Here is a 26,545-nt window from a genome sequence, read left to right on the forward strand (position 1 = left end):
GTCTGTGCTCTCGGCTCCTCCGCCTCACCTCGTCTCCCTCCTTCTCTGTCCGGTTCATTTCGTCTCACTTCATTCAAGCAGATGCTTTCGTCTAATGGATCTGGTTACTGCTTGTTGCTTCGTTTCATCGTTACTCGTTTCGTCTCGACTCTTCGGATTTGAATGAAGGTGTTGTAAATTCGCTCCACATCTACCGTAGTATCTACTATATCTACGTATAAATAAGATATGTTATGGTTAATGATGATGATGATGATGTGTTGATGTTGACTCCTTTCCTCCTCTCTCTTTCCTTTCTTCTTCTTCTTCTTTCTCTGTGTTTTATTTTAAAATAATCCAGGCACAAACTTCATCTGAGCACAAAGGCTCTCCTCGATATCCCGATCTCACTTTGATTACAATAACGTTGTATTGTGCTAATGACAAGAAGTTATGCAGGCTCACAATCTACCAATCTGAGCATGAGCACAGAAAATCCTGCAAGCTCAATATTTATCTATCGACCTGAGTGCAGAAACCTCTGGTTCTGCTTTTATTTTCTGTTTTTTCTTGTCTACTTTTGTAAATGGGTTCAGTTGAAATATTTTATGTACTAGTATAGATGTTGTATGTACTGGTACAAAATTATGTAACTAGTTTGTTCTTATTAATGAAAATACTTACGGGTTTTTAACCAAAAAAAAAAAAAAGTGTTAGAGCGAATTCAATTTGCAGGAAATCAGATTCCTACTTGACTTGCCTCGTGTAGACCTAACCTGATGAGATATAATAAAGCATCAGTATTTTGGTCTATATAAACACACACATACATATCGGGGAATTTGATAGAATACCCTACCTCCAAAAATTATCAAATAAAATACCCCTCTGCAAAAATTATTGACAAAATGCCCTTGTGGGTCCTACTTTTGCACCCCCTCTCCTCCGCCTCTTGTTTACTCCCATAAACTTTTTTAATGCACATTGAATGCCATATCCGGCAATCAGTTTTGCCATTATTAATTTATTTATTTAGGCAAATCATCACTTTGTCGATGTGGCAGGTTCATTTTGTCAATGCAGCATTCATAGAAAGTAATTATGTAAATTATTTAACGAAATTTAGGGCCATGAGTAATATTTTTTTATTATCTAGTAATTGATCTTTCTATAGCAGATTCGCTCATGAATTAATTAGTATTGATGTAAACATTTCTTGTTAAATTTGGATCAGCTCTTTGTTGATTTATTGAATTCCTATAATGACGTCTCTTTTTCTTACTCAACCTAGCTAGTATTCAGAATAATTATATTATATTTTTTGAGGAAAAATATAGACCTCCCTCTCATTGAATTTCATTAATTAGAATAGTTACAAGGGTTTTATAACAAACAAACAAACAAAAAATTGGCTCAATTAGAGCTTTTAAAAGAGAAACAAAAAAAGTTTTGTCATGAAAGTAGGGCACACGGTACTAGTGTTGTATCATGCAAGATGTGATCCCTACTTTTTTATCAGACCGAAACCCATTCATAATATTTATTCTCCTACAATTGAGGTTAGTCTGGGTTGCACATATTTGAGCTGTATTAGTACTTCTTGTGCAAGGTCGATCCTTTATGTCCTTCGTTACCTCTCTGAATATCTGCAAGCACCTCTCTCTCCACACCACAGTGACAAATGAATAGTTCGGGTTAGGTTCGGCGGGCTGTATCAGTGGCCGTATGCTCCACACTACAAATTGTGTTATGTGATTGTTGCCTCCTTCTAGGTATCTGTATCGTGCATAATTGCCATAGAGGGCTGTATCAGTGGCCGTACTAGCTTTGTTGTGTTGTCAGTGAGGGCTTCAATACGGTTGTACAAGGCCAAGGTGTATATGCATTCATTGAAGAGGTGATTAACACTCTCAGAATCAGTTCTGCATAGTATGCATATATTAATCAAGCATATGGCTCTTTTCATCAAGTTTTGAATCGTCATAATTTTGTCTAGAGTCATCAACGACCCAAAGAATTTTACTCTATATGGCACCTGCAACGACCATATATACCTTGTGTTTGTGTAACTTAATTTGGTATGGGGTCGTTCTTCATCGTAAAGTAAGCACTCTTGACAGTGAACTTGACTGAGGCAGTCCATTTCCATGATGCATCATCCAGTATTCTAGGTGTGAGTGATAATTGTGCCAGTATCGTTTGTATATCCTGTGTAACTCTAGCTAGTTGTGCTGATTCAGATAGCGTAGGTCTAAAAAGCAATGTAATTTGGTTTGTCTTTTTTGTACGCATATATAAATTAATAAAGGCAGAAATGGTTGCCAATTATGGGTCATATGGAATTCAATGTGCATTAAAAAGGTTTATGGGAGTAAACTAGAGGTAAAGGAGAGGAAGGGGAAAAGTAGGGCCCACAAGGGCATTTTGTCAATGATTTTAAGAGGAGGGTATTTTGTTTGATAATTTTTGGAGGTAGGGCATTCTATCAAATTTCCCTCCTATATTATTGCAACTCAGATCCCTCAGGAACGGTAGGAGAATTCATTGCAATTTACTTCAGCTAGTTAGGCCTTGGGCCTCAGTTCATTTATTCCTGGCTTCAATTTTTATTGGAGGCGGCCCAGGAAGGAGATGCATTGTGACCATTGTGTAACTGAAATGTGGGCCCAGTCCAACAGATTGGTGGGTGACGCAGGAACCACAATTGAAATCTCGTTTGATTTTTTTATTTTCTTTTAATAAAAATATTGTTAGCAAAGAAAGAGTAAAGCAGGCGAACTAACAGCGAACTCTTCCCTCCGAATCCATCTCTATCTCATCTCTTCCTACTTCGTAACTGATTTCTCCTAAGCTTGCGAATCTCTTTATTCATCGGTGTTGCTTGAATTTCTTTATTAGTTTTCCTAGATTACCCAATAGGATCTTTGTTAAAACCGTCGATCTCCACCGTTTCCTAAAGAAAAAGGGGAATCCTCGATTTGGTAACTAAAAAGCTATGAGCGAGGTATTCGAAGGGTACGAGCGCCAGTTCTCGGAGATCTTGGCTTCTCTTTCCCAGAAATGCACCTCGGCGGCTGCTTCAGATGGAGGTATTCACTTTTCGCGGAAACCACGCTTCCAGGAATTTTCTATTTTAATCCGCTTTTTAGTTAATGATTATTTGACGTAATTTGTAGAGCAAAGGAGGCAGAAGGTTTCAGAAATAAAATCCGAAATTGAGGATGCTGAGTTGCTGGTATGTTTTTGTAGAAATTACTAAATTTACAAGCTCGATTTAGAGAGTATTATAGTAACTTCATTCTTTGAGATTGAAATTGGATATAAATCAGATAAGGAAGATGGATCTAGAGGCTAGAAGCTTGCAGCCAAGTGTGAAGGCTGGATTGCTTGTGAAATTGAGAGAATACAAATCAGATTTAAATAATATAAAGAATGAGGCAAAGAGAATTACAAGCAGTAATTCGAAGCAGGTTACAAGAGAGGAGTTGCTTGAGTCAGGGATGGCTGATTCTCTTGCTGTGAGCTCAATATTTTTTTTAAATCATATCCAAAAGCATCAAAATATTTCTCTTTTTTCTTCTTCACTCTGACAATTACTGACTTCTAAACCTGTATGGACCCAAATTGACCTAGTAAGATAACCAGACCATCCTTTCTTCTTACATTCTTACATTAATATTACCCCTTTGCCATGAAGTTTTGAACCGTATAACTATTCTTTTGATACAAAAACTGTTACTCTGGTGTATTGTTGTCATTAAAATTTGGATTGGGCTGTAGGTGACGTCGGATCAGAGAGGAAGGGTCCTGATGTCCACGGAGAGACTAGCACAGTCGAGTGATAGAATAACAGAGACCAGAAGAGTTGCCCTAGAAACAGAAGAACTCGGCAGTTCCATCCTACAAGACCTTCATAACCAGCGCCAATCTCTTTTGCACGCTCATAATTCTGTACGTTCATCTTTAGCTCTGTTCTCTTTTGCTGACTGGACTGATTTTTGAGTGGGTCTGACAGGAAAATAAATTGCCTGAAGGCCAAACCTATTATACAGACCAAGAACATATGTATCATTTTTCTGAAAAACGAGTGGGTAAAGAGTTCTCTTTGCATTCTTTCTGGTAAAAAATAAAACAAGTACCTGAGTAAGGATATTGGATTATATAAAAATATAGTAAGGAAATCAGACCTAACCTATATTAATTTCGCTATTAGTTGGGCTTATTTTTTAGCCAAAATTTGGTTGACTGGCATGATCTCCCCTGGGTCATGACTTGTTCTTATCCTGGATCTCTATTAACACCTTGTTTGGATGGAGAGTAGAGAAAGGGAGAGAATGGAAAGGAACAAAAACTTTCCGTTGAATCGTGTTTGGTTGTTAAAATTATGTCGGAGGTGAAGGGTATAGGAGGTAAAAGGTTTAACCTTGTATCATTATAATTAATATAACCGGGTTCCCTCCCAAATTGGGGTGTAACGGATGGAAAGAAATTTTGTTACAAATATTTTTAGAAAAAATAATACAAATGCCCAACCCTATATTTTACATGTATAATTCTTATACAAGATTTTTTTCCTCAAACTTACAACAGTCACCGAATTTCTCATTAATCTCTTAAATTTTAATCAACCAAACAAGAAATAAGACGGAAAGGAAAGTTAAATTTATTTTCTCTCATTAATCATCCAAACACGAAGAGGTTAAATATGTTAATCTTCCCTTCTATTCCATTCCATTCCATTCCCTTCTATTCTTAACCTCCCATTCCTCTCTCTACTCTCCATCCAAACATGGTGTAAATTGTTGGGTATGAGTTATTTGTTTTAAAGGCAAAAATTTCTCTAATATAGCTTCATGGAGTTGACGAGAATGTTGGGAAGAGCAAGAAGATATTGGCAGCCATGTCAAAGAGAATAGACCGCAACAAGTGGATAATAGGAGGTGTGATTGCTGCACTTGCATTTGCCATTATTGTCATACTTTATTTCAAGATATCTCATTAGCCAGTTGTTAGTAAACATCAGGTGCATCAAGGGGTGATGACTTTCCAGCCAATATGTAAATCTCTGCTTTGATATTGGTTTACCTATAGAATATATTATTGTTATCGGTTGTACAACTCAGATATCATATTTCTCATATAATACTGTTATTATCTTATAGTTGTTATGCTGGTTCATTGATTGCTCAATTTACTCATTTATTACATTTAATTGAAATGAAGTAGCATGCATCGCTGTAGTATATTCCCCTGAAGAATACAGCTGAATCTTGGCTTGGTATACTGTGCAGATAAATTGGTACCATCCTTGTGTGGATTTGTACCGTGTACAAAGCAATACCAAGTTTATACCAGTCTGTCGGTACACTGATTGGTCTATGTTTGTACAATCGGAAAAGCTTACTTGTCAATCTTCGTTATACTGTGGGGGGACTTGCCGTCTTGGGTTAGGTCCATAGGCAGATATAGGTGTAGCGAATGGGGTTCAATGCCCCTCGTTCTTTTTTCTGATCATGCACGTATATGTAGTATTGTAGTATATTAAATGTTTTTATAAGAAATGTCATATGTGACCTCCATAAGTATGCAAGAAGCGTTTTATTTTTTACCCTCACGGAGTCACGGTTACAAAATTATGCTTTTAATACGGCCAACCCCTGGCGAGGTGGAATGAGTGGGATATATGTGTTAGCCTGGATGTATTTCTACTTGGTTCTTCTCTGTACTATCAGTGCCTTCTTTTTCTTGGGTTTGAAGGTGAGTTGGCAAAGTTGCAACTAAGAGTGTCAGTACTAAAAAAAGGAAGTTTCAATCCTGCAGTTTACTCAATCAGGTAAGAGCCATTTTCTTGTTATTTTTGTAGATTTCACTTGGGCATCCTCCCAAATAAGGCAACTATGTTGTGTTTCTCAATGGTCCATGGTCATTTCAATCAAATGTTACTAGATAAATTCCACTTGGCTCCAGGCTTTGTCCCCACCTTGGGTGATGACTAAAATCCACGACAGGTGTTTTGACCTATCCCTGGACATGTGGGGATCCTATTGGAACATAGTATCAATCCCCTCCGAAGTGGAGAGAGATAGAGAGAAGAGCAGAGAAAGAATAACACCGGATCTCATTCCTGCTGCAGTGGGTTGAAAATTGCTGCGGTGTGACATTGTACACTGTAGAACACAGTACCAAGTCTGTACCAGGTTTCTGGTACTGGTGGGTTTCTTCATTGTGAACATTTAAAAAAAAAAAACCACAAGTTAGTTCTTGTTGTACCTTGAGAAAATTGGGTAAGATTGGAAGGGTTTGGGTAGATTAGTGTATAGATAGATTTCTACATGGCTCTCTTTCTTTTGCTATTAGTACTTTTTTTTTTTTGGGTTTGAAGATTAGTTGGTAAAATATGCTTATTGGCAAAACGTGCATTATTAGTACTAAAACTAAAATATGCTTCGGTACTGCACTGTTTCAATCAGGTAAGAGGCTTTCTCTTCTTCTTTTTTTCAAATAATTCATTTAAATGTCCTCCTAAATAAGGCCAACCATATTGCTATTGCTCAATGGTCCATGGTCGTTTCAATCAAACGTTACTACCAAAAATGTACTTGTCCCCCACCTCCAGGTGTCAAGTAAAATCCAAGCCAAGTGTTATGTGACCAGACCCAGCGCATGGTGGGGGCTAACCTTGGAACAATGTATCAAACCCCTCAGAATAGGAAATGACGAGGTCAATACAGCACAAGATGCAGTTGTGATTTGAAAAATGCATTGAAGCAGGAGTTCTCACAAGAAAAAGTGATACTTTTTAACTGTTCAACTAATGTACGCCAATTGGGATGGGCCGTTGGTGGATGCTTGACAATCTAACAATCCAACCATTAATGACTATTTAAGCCCAATATGGCAAAGGCAATAGTCCCCACTAAGCACTAATTCATTTGACAGTCTCGAGCTGTTAAATAGGCACACTTGTGAGATATGTCAAAACCTTAGCTTGATTACACAGTTGCTCTGTGCCTATTTGCATAGTATTCATTCGCATTAACTTTATGAGGGTTCTTTGTTTGCTGCTTCTTGAATTGAAAGAGGAGCACATCTTAAACTTAGATTTTTACATCTCAGAAGTGGTGAGGCTCAAATTTATGTAATAGAACGGGACCTTGAGAGACAGATGTGATATATCCTCTCAGTCTCAGGGGCTTAAGCGAGATTAGTTATTACTAGTGGGAAAGGATCATATATTCAGAGGTGAGACAATTAGGGGATATTTTCTTCATTTTGTTGTCTATACCCTGTTTTTCAAGCATATTGCGATTAAGTCTGCTCGTTATCTCAATGCCTACTCCAAATGGTCAAGTCTCATTGGGATCACTTTAGTCAAATCTGATTGCAACCACAATGGTATAAACTGAGAATGACGTTCATGTCAGAAAGACCAGTCCCTTCTTTGGGCTGTTATACTTTGAATGACGAACGAAACTAAAATGTGAGCCTATATTGACCATGCATGTTCGGTGTCACCAATCGGATACATTTCTAATCGTTTATTTTGAAGACTGGTAAATTAAATATATATAAAATAAGTTATGCTTGACTGATCAGATAGTTATAACAATTGCTATATTGAAAGAACATAGCTTATGTTTCGTTTGATCCGTCTGATCAACTTTTTGGGTAAGAGGTTGTGTTTTTACTAATATCCCCGATAACTTTGCAAATACCGGAGAAGAGCTGAACTTTGTTAGGTTGATTGGTAGTCTTTCCACCATGCGTTTATCAAATTGCACCCCAAAAGCCGTGAAATTGTTAGGTAGCTAGGTCAGTATATTGAAATCTCTTTATTATCTCAATCGAATGTCCACTTTTTCCAAAGTAGATAAGACTGCATCCTGCTAGTAGCAGTCAGAATAATATCCTAGTTGGATTTAATATCTTGCTATACATATCCAAACCACTAAATTGAATTTTTAATGTTAACATACCCAAGTAATAATTGTGTTGATTTGCTCTGGCAAATGATTGTTCTCAGACAATTACATCGATAGAAAGATCGAAATTGGAGTGTACAAAACAAACAAGCAACCTAGAAATCAATACGCTGGCATAAAACAGTAAATCCAAGCAAGAAATCCGCGCCGGGTCTCCTCAATCATGAGAAAAAACAGCAACCAACTCTAACCGTAAATAAGCATTAAATGCAATACAGTATGATGCACAAATGGGTTATTACATCTTTTGCAATGATACAACAAACCCTTTCTGGCTTTCACTCGTCATTCACTGGAAAAAAGGAGCACATGACCAAAAGCAAATTAAACAAGTCCTACTTGTATATTATATATTATATAATTCATCAATCAAAATGGCTGCTCGTTTACATCATTTCTTTGCCAGCTCCGTTACACATTACAAAAACATATCCAATTCATAACCCTTTTTCTTTCTTGGTCAAACCCCTCACCCCCCCTTTCCATGACATCACTGTTTGTTACATTTTACAAAGTTAACTTCTGAGATAGGAACAGAGATAGAGAGAGAAAAAGGGAGAGATGGAGAGAGACAGGCCAGGTTGTGATCTTTAAGCATGTGAAGAGCAACGAGGGTAGCTTTTGGTGGATTTCTCAAGAGCACGCTTGGCTTGAATTAAAGGGAACATTTGCATATAGTGGTCTCTGCCACACATGGGTCAGTCCCAAAGGAATGGCTTTTGGCATTGGGGCTGCCCCAAAGAGGTTCCGTTTTCGCCATTGGAAGGCATCCACCTGGACTCTAATTGCTCAGAAAAAAGATTTCTGGTACACCACCCAAGAACCCAATAGGGGACCCAACTATTCTAACAAGGCATCTCTCATGTCTCAAGAGTCAAGACTCAAGAGGTTGATGCTTTTCATTCAGGATTGATTAATTAATTCATTCATTACACGTGGACTGATTCCCATACAGTGATTCTCGGTTAATGAGTCCATGCCATGCTTCCCAATTTGCATCAAAGCAAAATAGTCATGATGAAGCCTATGATATGAGAAGGTTTTTGGGTTTAGGGTTTCTCTTCTATTTTTGCATGGCAAAAGGTGGTGCCTCAAAAGAAAAGGAGCTTTAGACAATGGCCTAAAGTTTATGATGATGAAAAGGTTTGTTGAGTACTGATCTTGGACCTAGCTTCCTTTATGGAGGTGAAAAGAGGTTTTTGCGTCGTCAAAAAGTTGGCTAAAAAAAATGAAAAGAAGGGAAGATAACGCTGGTACCGGACCCTTTGATCAAAAGTCTCAATCTTTTCATACCCTCCTTTTACTCATTGGGGTCTTGGAATTAGGATTTGGTTAGCAAAAAGTGTATCTAAATGAGAAAGAACTAATGATCAAAAGCATCACAAGTACGCTTAAAAACCAACCTAATGATGCATGAAATGATATGGCTTGTGGGTTTTTTTAGGAGACCTTTTTGAGTAGTTTTTTTAGGGTTTTGGGTGGGGCAAAGGTGTTTGCATGGCAGCAAAACCATTGTTGATGGCAACAAAACCATCATTTCTACCTAAGGCTTCTAAAGCTCTAACCTGAGACTTCAGAAACTTCAGATAATTTGCTGCTTCATCAAGCATGGTTGCAGTATCCATCTTGCTCCCACCTGGTACCAGGCGCTGTAAAACCCTCAATCTTTCACTAACTCTCTCTCTTCTCAGCCTCGCCGCAACTGTCTGCGGATCACTTGATATTTTCACATTCTTTCTTTTAGGTTTTTCAGCCATCTCCTCTGCACCGAGGTTTACCGGCCTCATGGCCGCTGCCCGGTATATCATTTCCTTTACTTGCGCCATTGCCTCAGTATCCGGCTCAAACTCTCCATCATGACCACCAAAGTTTATACTCGAATAACATGCCGAGTTCTTCTCAGATCGTTGCCTCTTTTGCTTGCTTGTACTCGCAAACGATATTTCGTACCCCTTTCTATTGATAAGAGGACCACTTTTTGCCTGTTGGAGAAGGTTATATGAGTGGTGCTCATCCTCTTCTAGTTTTCTCTTGTTCTTCCTTGGGTTTAACTTATATTCAGACGTGTGCGGCGGCTCTGGGTTTGACGAGCTCTGCGAGGCCGTCTCATCACGGTTTGAGAATTGGTTCCCATCAAAGGAACCACAGTTATTATCTGATTCCCCAGATATGATGTTACTGCTGTAACTTAGGTTGCAAGGGTTTTCACTGCTTGAGAATATGGGTTCAAATAAATTACCATGCTGGTTTACCATGGCGACGGCAGCATTGGTGCATGGTAGGAGGGAAGGTAAATTTTGAGGAGGTAGATCACTTGATCCCCATGTGCTTGTCTCATGGAGGTTCTGTAACGAGTTAAGATCTGATATGGAACCCAAGTTGTGAGTAAGAACCATACTCTCAATTTGAGTATTTCTTTCTAGGTTGGAGCTTGCCGTCTCGCATGGCTGAATGCTGTGCACTTCTAAGCTTGTGGTGATTAGAGTTTCTTCAAGAGCCGCTTTCCCGCATATGTCACCACTGTAAAAGTATGCATTCGATTCAGAGAAGTTGTCGTATTGAATGCTCGACAGACATTCTGGAATCGTTGGATTTATCTCGCTTTGCATGTATATCGAATTAGGCCAATCCATGGTGCTTTTGAAATGCTATAAAAGCCCAAAATAGAAAATATAGATAATCACGATTAGAATGAACAGTATACATCAAACAAATTTATAAAAATTATTATTGCTTAACAAAAATTATATAATTATTTAGTAGCTGATGGCCAAATGCTAAATTTGTCTTAATATGTTGGCATGTTCATAAATTCCAACTTTTATTACATCATTAATAATTGGAAGTAGTGTTCTAATGTTCAGCCTTATGCATAGTGAGTATATCATTACGGATATATATATTGAAGTTTTTAACCATTGGTTTGGAACAAACAAGAGTACGTCTCAATGAAAAAGAGAAGCTAACAAATACACTCATTGAAAAAAATTGAGAAAATAACTGCAAAAAAGGTATTTCGACCAAGGTATATAAAGTTGGTATATATATAGAAATTAAAAGATTTTATAAAGAAAGATCTAAAACATCGATCCAAAGTATACGCACTAGTAAAAATTAAGATCATACCTTGTTTTTGTAAGAATGGATCTTGCTTTTAGAGTCTCTGAACTTGCCTCACGGGTTAAAATTGCTTGAAGAGTAATGAAGCAAGAGAAACCAAAAGAGACATAGGCTAGCGTCAGAACTGCAACCAAATCTATCTCTCAACTCGGTCGGAAGAGACAAGGAATATTAAATTCTCATGAGCATCATCATGATCTCAAACCCAATGTCGCATGCGAACAGATAAACTCGTCAAACCAAAATTGGAATGGAAAACAAAATTTGAGCTTCTTTTCTTTGCAATTGATTATACTCCTAGCTAGAAGTTGAGAGAGTAAGAAAAAGAAAGAAAGCTACAACACTTGGTAGCTGCTGCCATTATTTTCATAAAAAGAAAGAGAAAAAGAAAGCTACAAGATGGTCCTCACTGAAGGTTGTACAACGCTCTTTTTCAAATTTTCTCTGTTCGGCTACTTCGAAAGAGAAACTCATATACAACTTGCCTTTAGGAGGAGGGGACAGTTTGATGGGAAGAAGAGCTAGGGAACTTGAGAGAGAGAGAGAGAGAGAGAGGGAAGGAGAGAGAGAAGATGGGCAGCATATGAGAGTTCTAAACAGGCGGTATATGAAATAGATTTATATATCTACAAGCTAGGAAAATATGCAATAATTGTTTAATATGTAAGGTATGAAAAGGACTGCTACTATCTTTTGTTTTTTTCTGTTTATTCCTTGGGTAGTATGCTATTTTTTTTCCCAAGGCTATAACAGTAGGAAAAAGAGGTCTCAGAGTTTGAGCACCACCATTTTTTGTCAACAGCGTTCTTCAACCGAATAGTATTTTCTGTGGTACCCGACCGTTTTAAGATTCGTACCAGGATAAAACAGACGACTCAGATCTCATTCTACACCTTTCAGTACCGTATTGGATTTGAATTCTCTTCAAAACTTTTTTTTTTGGTTCGGGCTTAATTAAGGTCAAGCAATATTTGTGTTATTCCTCGTTCTGTAATCTGTAGGGCTTTTGGATTTGTGTCGAGATTCGTGTAGACGGTTTAGATTTACATATTAATCGGTTGAAGTTAGTGTAGATTTAAATTTGTTTGCATGAATCTCAATACGGATCGGATGAGGGATTTCAGTCCGGTCCCTGTTGGGAACTGTCTTCCAGTTGAAATGAACTGATGATCTCATGATCGATCATCATCACCGTACATCTACTGTATACATGAGATGGATGGTGCCAATTAATCAGTGTCTTCCTGCCGACAATATTACTCGGTACTGATTGATTGAATGTGAGACTTCATAAACAAACATTAAAATCAAACAAACAAGTACTGTGCATAATGCCCAACGCACAGGAATGAAGCTACATTTATTTCTTTTCTGAGAGGAATACATGTGGGGTAGTCACTTTCTTTAATAGTACTTAACAAGAGTAGTTCTAATATACATGCATCTATTAAGTACAACAGTATATATATATATATCATACTTTTTACTATGAATGTGTCACCATTTGAATACGCTGCATATAAATCTGGTCTTAATGCAGGAAATATTGCAATAATAGTTGGTAGAGTTATAACGGTACATTAGTGTGCTATAACCTCTATAACCGTTAAACAGAGATCAAAATATTGCAGTTCGTTTCAGAGAAGATAAAACAGCCGAAACTGTCTTGGTTCCAGCTAATTATTTAAATTCTTTTAGTGATCCACTAAAAATAGTTAATATTCAACTGTTATTTTTTTTTTAATTAAGCCGAATACACAGTGTATATTGAGCTGAAGAAAAAGGCATCTATTATTTTTTTTATTTAGATATATATAGCTTTTGACAGCAATTGTTTTTTTTTAGGGTAAGGTGGCAAGTTGCCATCTTACGATTTTCATTGATAAGAAAAGTTATGCAACCCAAATGAACTTAAAGTTTGAAACTTAATTATAATTAATTACATTATCTCAAACAAACCTCAAATTCCATCTACCAACTAGTCTATCATTGTACCAATTAATCTCGTCATCTAACTGTGGTTAATCCATTGCCTAATATCGCCTCTCGTTTCTCTCGTGAGTATTTCCTAATATTTCAATCTCAGGCTAAAGATTCTATTATTCCTCTCGCGCCATAGAGCCCATAGCCCTGCCGACCAAACCGTATCCCAGGTCCTCCTCCTGACCTCATCCAATTGCCGAGCTATGGCTATCCATAGTTGCACAAGTGACCTGGCATTTATCGGTCACCGATCATTGTAGGACGTCAGAAGTATACGCCAGTATATAGCCGTATAGGCACATTCCCAGAAAAGGTGCACATCTATTTCCGTTATCGTGTCTCCACACAATACACAATCTCCAGGCACTTGACATTCTCTGCGTAAAATAAATGTTTCGTAAAATCAATTAAACTAAAGTCAAGATTTTCTTTTCCACAGAAATCAAGTTTTGTGGGGTTTTATAGAAAAATTAAGAGGTTCATAAGACAACAAGAATAAACTGCTAGACAATTGAAGGTGTATAATTGCTCATCCGCAATCCGATCTGCACGAATTCTGACATAGATCGAAGAGTGCAAAATACGAATTTTAGAAAAAATAATAAAAAAACCTTTCATGAAGATGAAGCACATAACCATCCATATATATACACGTCTATATATCATGGCTAATAATCATGACCTTTGTATTCAGGAAATATTGCGGCTCATCTTTGACCTAAACAGTTGGTAACAAAAGACTCCTAATTAAGGCTATGTTTGGATCAAAAAAGAATAGAGGTTATTATATTTTAAAATAGTAATTAACTATTCGGAATAGCAATGTACATTCAAACAACATTTTTTCTATTTAGAATAGCTAAAATAATTGCTATTCTCTATTCCTTGTAAATGTTGAAATAGTTACTATTTGAAAAAGTAAAGAGAGAGACAATATGTTTTTTTTTTAGATTTTCGCCAATACAGTTCTGAAATGACAAATTTGACACCACTTCCGCTATCTTCATGTTGTGACAATTTGTTTGAGATCACACTTGCTTATCTTTCCCCTTAATTAGTACATTATTAACACTATTTTTTATTGGTTACAGCTAGCTATTCACTATTCCACATGTACAATCTAAACAACATTTTTACTAAACCAAATAGCATCATTTTTACACTAATATGAAAATCAATATTTTTCACTGCTATTATTTATTATTTTCAAATTTCACTATTCTAGCTATTCCAGCTCCCATCCAAACTTACCAAAATGAACTTGTTATGAAAAGAGAGAAAAAAGGATCAAAATAACAGATCATTAATAAATGTGAAGAAAAAGACAAGGAACAATATTTGGCTATATCATCATTTGCATATATCATTTTTCTCATTGGTGGAAAGCCACAATCAAACAAGAAGTATAAACAAAAAAGGACACATGGCTAAGGCTATATAATGATGATATATATATGTTCAATCCACAAGAATACAAACAATATCAATTCGGTTTCAATTTTGCTTAATTATTTTACATATGTGTGTTTGTCTTTTTCTAGGTATGTTGAGTTGATCTCCAATGAATAGCTAGATTGTTTTTTCTTAAAACAAGAATAGCTAGTATAAAGAAACAGGAGTATGGCACGTTTGAAGAACTGTGGCATGAGATAGATTTTTGAGCAGATGGATATATTAATAATAAATGATATTTTTTTCAGCACGTTTGAAGAACTGTTACAAGTTATGTATGATTAGATTTGGTAATTAACAAGCTGATGTATCTCCTGTTTTAAGGAGAGGTCATGACTGACAACTAATAAGCGCCAATTTGCTAAGGGATATATTAATTTAATTTGTAATGCAATGCCACCCCCAATTCTCCAACCATATTATTTCTAAGAGAAAAGGTTTTTGTCCACTGGGTTTTGTCCACCATTTGTCCACAACCTTATCCATTCTCATCTAACTGTCTTTTTACAGTATACAAGATTCAATTGAAAATTTACAGTATTATTTGAAAAGTTTACAGTATACGAGATTCAATTATACAGTATGCAAGATTCAATTGAAAATTCTACTGTATACAAGATTTAATTTTTACAGTATACAAGATTCAATTGAAAATTCTACTGTATATAAGATTCAATTTTACAGTTCTGCTGATTCAATTTTACAGTATACAAGATTTAATTTGTAAATTTTACTGTGTAGAAGATTCAATTTTACAGTATACAAGATTCAACCCAGTGCGGATGCTAATAATTAACTCTAACTGCCAATAACTTTCTATAACTGTAATTTCTGAAAGTATAGTTTGAAAGTACATTTATTTTGTCTTGTTGTGCAAGTTGCAATCTTTTTTCTAACTATCATGGGACCACTTCAAATAGTTGCTGGATGTTTTTGTGATTAACTAATATATTTTATGTGATATATTGTATACTTATACAGCATGTAAAAGTAATTTTACAGTATTCGCGCAAGTCAAAGCTGTGGACAATTAGACGCTTCCTATTTCTAAGGCAAGACTTGCTAGGACAGCTACTTATATACCTTTATGAAATATTGAAATCTAAGAGATCCTTTGGTATAATAAGTGAGTATTTTCTGCGGTACCACAAGAGATATATATAGTAATTAAGTCACAGGCGAATCGTAAGAATTTCAAACTCTTTTGTAATATGGGGGAGATTCACTTTAAGATCCGTGCACCACTAATTTATTAATTTTCAAGCTGAAAAAAAAAATAATGCATCCATAGATAATCACATATGACAACTTTCTAGGATATATTACGGCTTCAGTTGTAATATTAATTTTTCTAAGATAAAATAAAATTACATTTTTCAATTTTCAATTTTAAATATTCAAGATCTTTCAACTAATTTACGAACTTGAAACCTTCAACACAAAATTAAAACATTGTATTAAAATAGATTTTTGAGAACCAGTATTTGATCTAGTGACAAAAATAATACTCTCCATATAGAGTTTGAAATCTAAAACGAACAATCTTTTGTATAGATGTTAAATAGTTTGGTAGCTTGACTTCCAATCTTTATAAAATACAAATAAAGTGGATTCTTAAACTTGATAATTGAATGCATGTACAAGATTGGAGTGGTATCCAGATATGGTTGGGACTTTCATTTTCACATGCTTAGCACTTAATTAAACTATGGCTAACACTTTCACTTTGTTACTTTTACTACTAGCTACAATCCAAACGAGCAAGAGGCTGTATGCCCTTTTCAGATCATACTCTGGCACACCGTTTTTTTTTTCTTTTATTTTTTGTAATTATCGTCGATCCGAAAGGTTGCAACATGCCTACATTCACTGTTTCTAATTGCTTTATCTTTTTTTATTAGTAAATTAATTGAGGTCGTAGCTTTTAAGAGCTAGCTAGCGCCGTAGCTTTGGCATACATACATACATTTCCAGCTATATATAAACAAATTGATAGCAAAATATGATCTAATAGATAACATTCAAATGCTTCGTAGATAATATGTATCATCTCAGTTCATTAAATAAAAAATAAAAATAAATAAAAAAAGGAAGACGCCAACATGGAAGAAAAAGTCAAATGCTTTAAATGCCCTGTTACAATAGCCAACAAGTTGTACAATTTGGCATTTTCTTCCGATCACTGTCCCTGTTTTCTGTTTGAGTTTTGACATTCTTTTTGGAGATGCACATTTCATCCTCTACTCAATGCACAAAATTTTTTTTAGGAAACAATGCACAATTCTTTTTAATTGTAGATGCATATATACCAATTTTTTGTAATATTGTTATTTTTCACAATTATGGTTTGCATTAATAGATTAAATCTTTTTAGCTAGATAGGTGGGGGTTTTGTCCAAAACATTTTGGACAAAGCTTCATACAAAATCGTGTCTAAATTGTTTAATTTGTGTCAAAATTCACACAGACAATTGAGATTTACATGATTATTTAAATTTATTAAGTTCTAAATCCGTTCACAAGAATCTCAATGTATATCGGACAGTTCAAGTCCAACTTTGAATCTCAATGTATTTGGGCAAAACCCAATTCATTTACACACACACATACACACACACACAGAATGGCTAATATACAAACGTTTGTTCCTGAACTCAGGAACAAACGGTTCAGTTCTCCGATTTTTAAAGTCCAAATAGTCAATCCAAACCGTTAGATATTCAATCTATATTAAAATGTGCTTGGATATCAAATTTTACATTTTTTGGAATTTTTTTACTATTTATTAAGATGGTTTGAAAATTGTTGTTTTTATTAAAATTTTGCACCATTTAAAAACAATAATTTTCAAATTAGCTTAATAAATAGTAAAAAAATTCCAAAAAATGTAAAATTTGATATCCAAGCACATTTTAATATAGATTGAATATCTAATGGTTTGGATTGACTATTTGGAGTTTAAAAATCGGAGAACTGAACCGTTTGTTCCTGAGCTCAGGAACAAACGTTTGTATATTAGCCATTCTCTCTCTCTCTCTCTCTGTATATATATATATATATACAGAGAGAGAGAGATAGGCTAATATGCTTTCGGTAGCATATGGGCCAAAATACACACAGTCCAAATTTGAAATTTCAAAATTCAAAAAGTCGATATGAACCGTTCATCTTGTTCTCCATATTAATATGTGCTTGGAGACCAAATTTTACATTTTTCTGAATTTTTTTACTATTTATTAAGTCACTTTGAAAATTGCTGATCCAACGGTGGCTTAACAAAACAGTAAAACCGTTGGATCAATGATTTTCAAAGTGACTTAATAAATAGTAAAAAAAAAATTAGAGCCGAAAGCACATAGCCCCTCTCTCTCTCTATATATATATATATATATATATATAGCGCTAAAAGCTCCACTAGATAAAAGATTAACGATGCCAGTTATTTCAAAACACTTTTGTTGAATCCAAAGGCATCCAATTGTTCATGAGCCGGATAAACTGATCTCATCACCTTAATCTGTAAGCTTAATTTAAATAACTTCGATACAATGCTGCCTACATTTCGTTAGAACTTATTGATGTGTTGGCAAAGAGAAAAAAATATTATGTGGGACACAAAATATAATATATATATCAATCGCCACTAAATTTTATGCAAGTGCTCACAGTTTTGGATGGTAAAATTTTCTACTTTAAACAAATGACACTTTTTTTTTCATACATAAGGCGCATATGTTACTAAGTAAGAATAAGATAGCCTGAAAATTAATGATAATTTGAGGAATAATATCATACTTTTCCTTATAATAAGTAGGATTATCTTAAATAAGTTAACTGAGATTCAAACCAAAATTGTTACTCTGTTTGATGGCTACAGAGAAAGGGACAGGCGAAGTACCTACACATGGGCCTCTCTGAAAGCCCTAATAGATTTTATGAGGCAAGTTAAAATGTAACCTACACTGCATGCTGCATTAACAAAATAAATGTTTTTGTAATTTCACATTTACGGAAAGTAGCGCAAAGACTCAAGGGCGGACCAGGATTTTTGTCGTGGGGACAAAAAAATATTGATTCGGATTTAAATAGCTTATCGAATTTAAACCCATTAATTAATTGGATACTGGATAAAAAAATAATATTTTGACTTATATTTTCCAATACTCTGACTTGTAATTTATGATATTATAATTTATAATTAATATTTCCAATCATAATTCAAGAAATTTATTTTGATTTTAACACTAAATTTAACCTGAATTATAAATCAAACATCCAAATAGGGGCAAAGTTGATCAGTACAAATAGATCACCACAAAAACTCAAAATCTAGAGGGGACGACTGCCCCCCTATGCTACAGTAGATCCGCCTCTGTGAAGACTTGTGCAAGTGAAAGCAACTTAGAAAAATTAAAGGTGAAAAAGCATCATAGTTAGATAATTAGTATCCTAAATTTACTCTAAAAAGGAAAAAAGAAAAAAAAAAGTTAGATAATCAGTTTTAGAATTGGTATATATTGTGATTATGTTGTACTGATGAAACCATGTTTCTGTTGATTGTTAAATGAAACATCTTATCAATTCAAAACTTATAAAAAAAAATTAAAAAAATGGATTATTTATTGTTTTCAACTGCAATTTTGAAGAATTATATGGCCTTGTACTAGTGTTACTGTAGATGATTTTCAATATCTTGTTATTGGAAAAATATGAATCTTGAATTCTGTTCAAAACGATCCTCATAATTATTAATAGAGTGAGGCTATGGTACTTTGCAATGTTTAGATTGTTTCGTGCATTGGATTCATATTTCTGTTTTTAAAGTCTAAATAGTCGATTCGAACCGCTCAACATTATTATCATATGAAAATATACTTGAAGACTAAATTTTATATTTTTTTAGAAATTATTTACTATTTTTTTAGACAATTAAAAAATTACTTGATCTAAAAATTCTGAATCATCCGAAAGTAGTTATTTTCTACCTACCAAAGAAAATATTAAAAAAAGTTTCAAAGAATATTAAATTTGGTCTCCAAATATATTTTGTTGGAACTTTATTTGAAAACTCAAAATTCCAACTCAATATATTATATTTGATTAAAATATCCATTTGTAATATTTACAAATTTGAGGGATTAAAATGTAAATCTCATATCTAATAAATTTGAATTCCGTTTGTTTTTAAGCCAAAAAGGCGTTACTTGAGAATCATCTTTAATTGATCTCATTAATCTCATTTTTAATGTCTTAATTAGTGCTCCAGTTACTAATGTTTGAATATTATAAATGGTGCATTCCTTCTCTTGGTTAAAGGAGTATCGGAGAAATAAAACAAATAAGAAACCAAATACGTTTCTTGAGTGTTCAAATCAAATGCCTTCATTTTTTGTGCCTTCATCATACTTCTATTTTCAAAAATATAAATAACTCTAAGTTTAAAACTTAAACGTCAAAATAAAATCATTAGATGCGATCTATGTTATTTTCTCTATGTGCCCATAAAAAATTATCACATTTTGATTTTGTTTTTATGTGAATCAATAAGTTAAAAAATCAATGTCCAGAAATTATCCACATTAATATGCATTTTTACAAGCTCAAGACGACAACCAAAACAAAGTTAAAATGCCATAATTTTTTACACGCATAGATAAAATGATGTAGTTCATATCCAATGGTTTTATTTTGAATTTTAAGATTTAAATTTTGAGTTATTAAATTTTTTAAAAGTGGAGGTATGATGGAGGCACAAAAAATAGAGGCATTTGAACCCTCCTCATGTTTCTTTGATTAGCTCCCACAAAAAATGTCATTTGATTTATCCTCCATTTGTATTTTATCTCAATTAATCAAATTCTGATCTATGCTGGATATTGTGGAGTTATTATCAGTTACTTCCATGGTGTGTCTAAGGAGTAACAACTCCGGATTATCTTGGTTGCGTTTCCATCTTGCATGATGAGACAAAATACGCTTAAGGAAAGTGTTTCGCACAATCCAAGTAACTCTATTTCAATTTGATTTATTTTAATTAATTTATAACTATTCGAATATTCTGAAAATTTATACCAACATATTTTTATATGATAATAATATTGAGCGGCTCGGATTAACTATTTGAACTTTGAAAACGGAGATATAAATTCAATACACAAAACGATCTGTGCATTACAAAGTACCATATCCTCACTCTTATTATTATTCATAAACAAATATAACTTTGTAGATAAAACAAACCGAAGTTTTTAAATATACCATACCCCCAAAAAAAAAAATCAAATAACCACGTTTTCTAAAAAATTCGAATTTTGATACGGCCGCATCCCTTAGATGTAGACCCCCTTTTATGGGGGCCGCATCCCCTAGATCCCCCCCACCCCTTTTTTTTTTCTTTTTCCTTCAGTTCAATGAACCCGGCCGAAATGTTTGACCTTGATACCGCAGTTCAATATAAAAACCAAAGTTTGACCTGTTGTCTAACAGAGAGAAAGGAAAGGAAAAAAAAAAAAAAGAGGGGCCACATCTAGGGGATGCGGCCAAGATATTTTTTTTTCAAATTTTCAGGATTTCGTAGTGATTTGATTTTTTTTTTTATATGGTATTTTTAAAAATTTCGGTAAAACAAATTCATAGGAGTGATGCTGGTATCATTACATACTTTTGACACAAAAAATATTTTACAAACCTCGATGCGCAAAAAAGAGATCTAACTTTAAAATGAAAAGGCAAAGAGTCGACAATTATAAAGTCTATATGCTTTACCAGTTTCCAAAAAAAGAACACAGGTATTTTTACAGTCCTCAATTTAGTTTTTAAAATTTTCATGATTTTTATTTGGCAAACTCAGACCCTGCCCAATTAATTAACCGATATATGGTGCTCGGTTTAATTTGGGCAAAAAAAAAAATAGAAATTAAATATATATTTGTCAGAAAATATTTTGATAGTATTTTTTTTTTCAAACATAACAAGGATTGGATCAATAATTTGATCCAAATTGTGGGTGATTGAATCAGATGAGAGAAGGAAGAAGGAAAGGGAAGTAGGGGTGTTCATCGGTTCGGTTCGGTTGAAACCGAATCGAACTTGGCAAACCAAAGTTATAATTCGGTTTTAAAAATAGAACCAAACCGAACCGAAGTTTTATTTCGGTCTGTTCGGTTCAAACCGAAATATATTAATTTTTTTATTTAAAACAATTGATTTATAATAAACCGAAGTATATTAAGAAATAAACCGGAGTATTAAGAAATAAACTAAGATATTTAGAAATAAACCAAGTATTTAAAGCAATTGATTAAGAAATAAACCAGAGTATTAAAAAATAAACCGGGGTGGTTCCGATCAAATTCATATTATATGAAAGTTCGGTCGGTTCGGTTATTTCGGTTTTAAAATTTTTCAAACCGAACCGAACCGAAGTTATAATTTGGTTTTGAAAAGCCAACCGAACCGATCCAATAAACCGAAATAACCGAACCGTTTAAACCGAACTAATTCGGTTCGGTCCAAAACCGATTAAACCGAACCGTTTGAACACCCCTAAAGGGAAGAGTCTCAAATTTTGGATGGACCGAAATAATAGTTTGACAAAGAGTGGATCGAATTATTAATTCAGTTCAGATAGAGGCATAGTAATAAATGAATACTTCGAGTTTGGTTCGGCAGGATCAAAAGTTCATCATTTGAAAATAATTAAGTATAATTCGGTAACATAAGGAAGCAAAAAAAAAAAATCAATTATTTGCATTTTTTTTGCATATAATTCGTAATTTGTGTTTCATTCACAAATAAAATATAAAATACATTTTTTGTGTGTTTTATTTAGTGTTCAGTTTGAAAATGTAAAAAAAAAAAAAAGAAATTACATGCGAATGATGCATTATGTTAATATGGATCGAGGTGATCCAACCATTGTTTTGATATAAATCGATTTTTTTTGAAGCGCAACATAGCAAATGTTATAGAAAAACGAGAAAGTAAAAGGGGACCCACTTCTGTTGCAGGCGTGTGGGACCCGCCCATGATGAATGATTGGTGGGGATCCCTCCCAAACCGTCCCGTAGCGCGGGTCCCGCAATTTCGGCTTCAATTTCCATTTCTGTTTGATCTACTGACGTCACTCGCGGCCAGAACCGGCTCGCATTTAATGCGGAAAGTGAACCGAACGAGCGGTTCGTCTCGACCCGGCCCGTGGTCCCAACCCGGTCCGTTGTGGCAGCTAGTGGGGTTCGGTTCTGGTGGGGACTGGGGAGACTCGTGGGTTGGGATCGAGGTTGCCAATGTGTCTAACGCTCATTGGTTCTCACCAGCGGTTATCGTATTGTCTCACATGGGATCGGGTCATCGGGCTCATTTCTGGGACCATTTGCATTACTTTCTACTTTCTACTATTTATTCTATTTTGATGGCTGGTTGTTTCTTGGTAATAGTTTTTCTTTTTCTCGTGCTATTTATTAGAGAATTAGTCGGATTGCACGCAATTTGTGAATTAAACAGTGCTACTGGTACAGTCGGGAAATGAAAGGATCTCTGCCAGTGTCACTGATATATCCAACAGTGCTAGATCTGGATTGGAGTGTTTGTACTTTGTACATTGTACAGAACAGATATACAGAACAGATATAGATGTCAGTTACATGCAATGCATAATATGCATTACGCCCCTTCAAGTCAACCTTCAACTAAAAATTAAAAACCAAGTTCACATTTCAAAATCAGAATAAATACTACTTTAAAAATATTTTAATTGAAAGACTTATATTAATTAATAATTATAGTTTTGCATAACATTGTTGGGAGGTGATAAAATTTGCTTTATATATATTAAAATGAGAATGTTTGGTTTTTGATGTTTCTATTGTATATCAACACGCCAAATTGAATGGTTTAATTTTTTTTTTACTAATTTCAGTTTCTTATTTCATCTATAATTTTGTCTCGAAAGATTTTGATAAGCTCCGCCGGATCTTCACGAAAGATTGAGGTGAAGTCTTCAAATTTCATACATTTATTATTACAACAAAAGATTTTCTCTATCTAAGTTTCAAATCAATGATTTTCCATATCAGTGAACATATATTTTTGTCAATAGATCAAAAATTAGTTCTTAAATCAAATATCATTAAGATAATTTACAGATTAGATGTTACATGATGATATGTTAGTATGTTCACATTAATATAACTTAGTGTATATATATATATATATATATATATATATATATATATATATATATGTCATGGGTACAACATTTCAATAAGGATATAAAATCTTTAGACCAAGAGATTAAAATTTTAGTAGGGATAAGCTAAAAGGTGAACTTAATATACGGCCAGTGAATGCAATAATGTGATGGCTACATGTCATGAATTTTTTTGCCTTATCCTTCTGTCCCCTGGTGAGAACAAAAACACCATATATTTCGAAATCTCCCTATTGAGATTAAAATATAAAAAAAAAAAAATTCTCTTTCTTTTAAATATCTCTCTATTTTTAATGCTAATAAATTATGTTTAGAAATGGAACAGAATAAAAGGAGAATAAGAGAATAATCCTTATCCTACAAACGTGATCCGTGTAAACATGCACCTAGCTAGATTATATGCCTAGCTTGCTTTAACATTCAAGTCATATGTATTATTTTATAAAATTCTTCTTTTCTTAACTTATGTCCGGTATGTTTAGGTCCTGTTTGGCCACGTTACTGTTTCCGTGTAAACATGAACTGAATTTTTTTTTTCCACAGGAATAAGACTTTTCAGTTCAATTCATGTACCCATGCTCATTCTCAATTGAAGACCGAACAGGCCTTAATGTTTAATTTAAATAATTTAGTGCTCAGATTAAAAGCTATTTTAAATAAATAAAAATAAAACAATATCTTTGTGCAAGCTAGATACTTTTAAGTCATTACTACATGTCCGTATTTACATTCAGTGTAACTAAAGATTTTAGATGACTCAGTTGTACGATCAAGTAGCTAACTGTTTAAGTTCAACGGTTGAAGGAGTCTACTGGTAAATACCAGTGGTGGATTTGCCGGAGTTAGAGATGGAAAGGTTTTCTTCTTCTTTTTTAAATTTGAAGGATTTTTGGAAAAAAAAATTTTCAAATTCTGATTTAAATCGTCCGATCTGTGTTAAAATTTACATGAATGATTTTAATTCATGGAACTATATAAATTTATTATGTTCTAAATGCGTCGCACCAATTTCGACACAGATGATTTAGACCTGACTTTAATTTAGATAAAAATCTGTACAAAGTCCTTTGAACAAAATCCTATTCCTTTTTTCTTTTCTTTTTATATGATTCTTTATGGATATTATGAGATGACAGCTTTAATACTGAAGATAACAATTTATTTGCGACCCATTTGAATCAGCCATTGAGCGTAAAGTCTGTATGTTCCTCATAATCATTGGATTTTTTGTTTGCTCTAATCAATATGCCCCATTTATAAAAAAGAAAAGAAAATAATGATGGTGTGATGATATTGATATTTTTTTGGTTGATGTTGACCGTTTTTTTAACTAACGCGGACGGTGATGTCAACGGATCTTTAGATTTTAGATGAAAAAAATATAATTAAGTTACCTAATTTGAAAAAAATGAGGATTAATTATAGTAACCATCAAAGGGCTATATCAAAAATCTAACACTATTATCAGTGTAGAGCCTAGATGACCCTGTTTTTGTCTTAATTAGTATTAGAATAATGCTGATTCAATTTTCACAGGAGACACCAAAAAATATATAAAAATATAGATATTAGAGTTTACTTTATTTATTTATTTATTTTAAATTAAAAATATCAATGTAACCTCAGTTGTGCTCTCTGTTTCAGAAAACCTCAGGCAAAGATGCTCAAGGTTTAACACTGAAACTTCATATAAGCAGTGGCTTTTCACTAGGCTAACTCTTGATCAAGTATTGTGTGTGATGTCATATATGAATGGGACAACAGAGGAGAGATATTTCCAATTATCTAGTATTCATGTATTCAATTTTAACCTTCTTAACAAGGCATATACCTAGTAGAGGTGCCTGTGCATCTACACAGCTCAATCTGTGTAAAGAAGAGTAAAGACTAAAGCAAGGATATTACAATGACAATGCATCTATATTCCTAGGACTAGTCGTTTTTGCATATATAGCCTCTTGCAAGTACTGTTTCTATGAGAGGTACATCACTGCTGTTGCACTACTTGTTTTCTGTTTTTCACGCGTTGAGCTCGGCTAATTGCCGAGTTATTGAAACATTAATTTATCAAGAGACTTCTTCCTTTCACCACATTATTATTGGACCACCGGCTTCTATCACCGTCGCCATCACACTGTCTCTCTAGCCCTTCGGCACGGGTCTCTGTTAATGCTCACTAGTCATTATCCCCCTTGTATCCTCTCCAACTCTCCTGTCATAATTGGAGACAATCAGACAAGCGAGCCCTTAATTTTGTTAAATAAAATTATTTAGAATTGTGCATCGTATGTCGAAATTGTCCAATTTAAAAAAAAAAAAAATCAAAACAAATGTATATATATTTCGATTTGATATAGATAATCCAGACACACAATCATTTGTCTACAGTTGGAGAGTAGCAGAAAACTTGCCAGCTCCCCTCCTTTTCCTGTTGTCCCATTCAACAATGTCACCTTCTTTATTTCTCTCTATAGGATATTATATATAATTTAACAATATTAGATACATTATTAATAATGCTGTTGTATGATACAAATAAAATATAGAATGGATCGATACATCCACATCAAGATGAGGTTAATAGATCCACCAACCTCCAACCATCTTAATATGATGTGAAAGTACATTGGCACCATCCTAGGAATGAAGGGGATTAGATTGGTATCCTACCAAAATTCCTGCCTTCTCAAAACTAGAATGATCACATTATACAACCAATACAGACTATAAAGTGAAGGCAATTTGTCTCACCACAACAATACCACATTCAAAGTATACACAACAAAGTTACTATCTTTATGTATGCAAGTTATTTTTGGCA

General features: G+C 34.2%; 2 protein-coding genes across 2 annotated transcripts; one reads left to right on the plus strand and one right to left on the minus strand.

The window, feature by feature from the left end:
• Positions 1-2,706: 2,706 nt before the first annotated feature.
• On the plus strand, positions 2,707-5,140 carry LOC144547533 (vesicle transport v-SNARE 13-like). Its single transcript, XM_078296203.1, has 5 exons — positions 2,707-3,068; positions 3,156-3,214; positions 3,309-3,497; positions 3,760-3,930; positions 4,829-5,140. The coding sequence occupies exons 1-5, from the start codon at positions 2,975-2,977 to the stop codon at positions 4,979-4,981; spliced, it is 666 nt and encodes a 221-aa protein (XP_078152329.1). The 5' UTR covers positions 2,707-2,974; the 3' UTR covers positions 4,982-5,140.
• Positions 5,141-8,285: 3,145 nt separating this feature from the next.
• Positions 8,286-10,614, minus strand: LOC144547154 (uncharacterized). Its single transcript, XM_078295746.1, has one exon. The coding sequence runs from the start codon at positions 10,592-10,594 to the stop codon at positions 9,428-9,430; it is 1,167 nt and encodes a 388-aa protein (XP_078151872.1). The 5' UTR covers positions 10,595-10,614; the 3' UTR covers positions 8,286-9,427.
• Positions 10,615-26,545: the final 15,931 nt, after the last annotated feature.

The sequence above is a fragment of the Carex rostrata genome, chromosome 31 (assembly GCF_964058835.1).
Source record: "Carex rostrata chromosome 31, lpCarRost1.2, whole genome shotgun sequence".
NCBI classification, from domain to species: domain Eukaryota; kingdom Viridiplantae; phylum Streptophyta; class Magnoliopsida; order Poales; family Cyperaceae; genus Carex; species Carex rostrata.

Excerpts from the sequence above, each read along its gene's own strand:
- LOC144547533 (XM_078296203.1), top strand. The coding sequence starts at position 2,975 with ATGAGCGAGGTATTCGAAGGGTACGAGCGCCAGTTCTCGGAGATCTTG. Across the intron at positions 3,069-3,155 it reads GGCGGCTGCTTCAGATGGAG|AGCAAAGGAGGCAGAAGGTT; the intron begins GTATTCACTTTT and ends CGTAATTTGTAG. Across the intron at positions 3,215-3,308 it reads TTGAGGATGCTGAGTTGCTG|ATAAGGAAGATGGATCTAGA; the intron begins GTATGTTTTTGT and ends GATATAAATCAG.
- LOC144547154 (XM_078295746.1), bottom strand. The coding sequence starts at position 10,594 with ATGGATTGGCCTAATTCGATATACATGCAAAGCGAGATAAATCCAACG.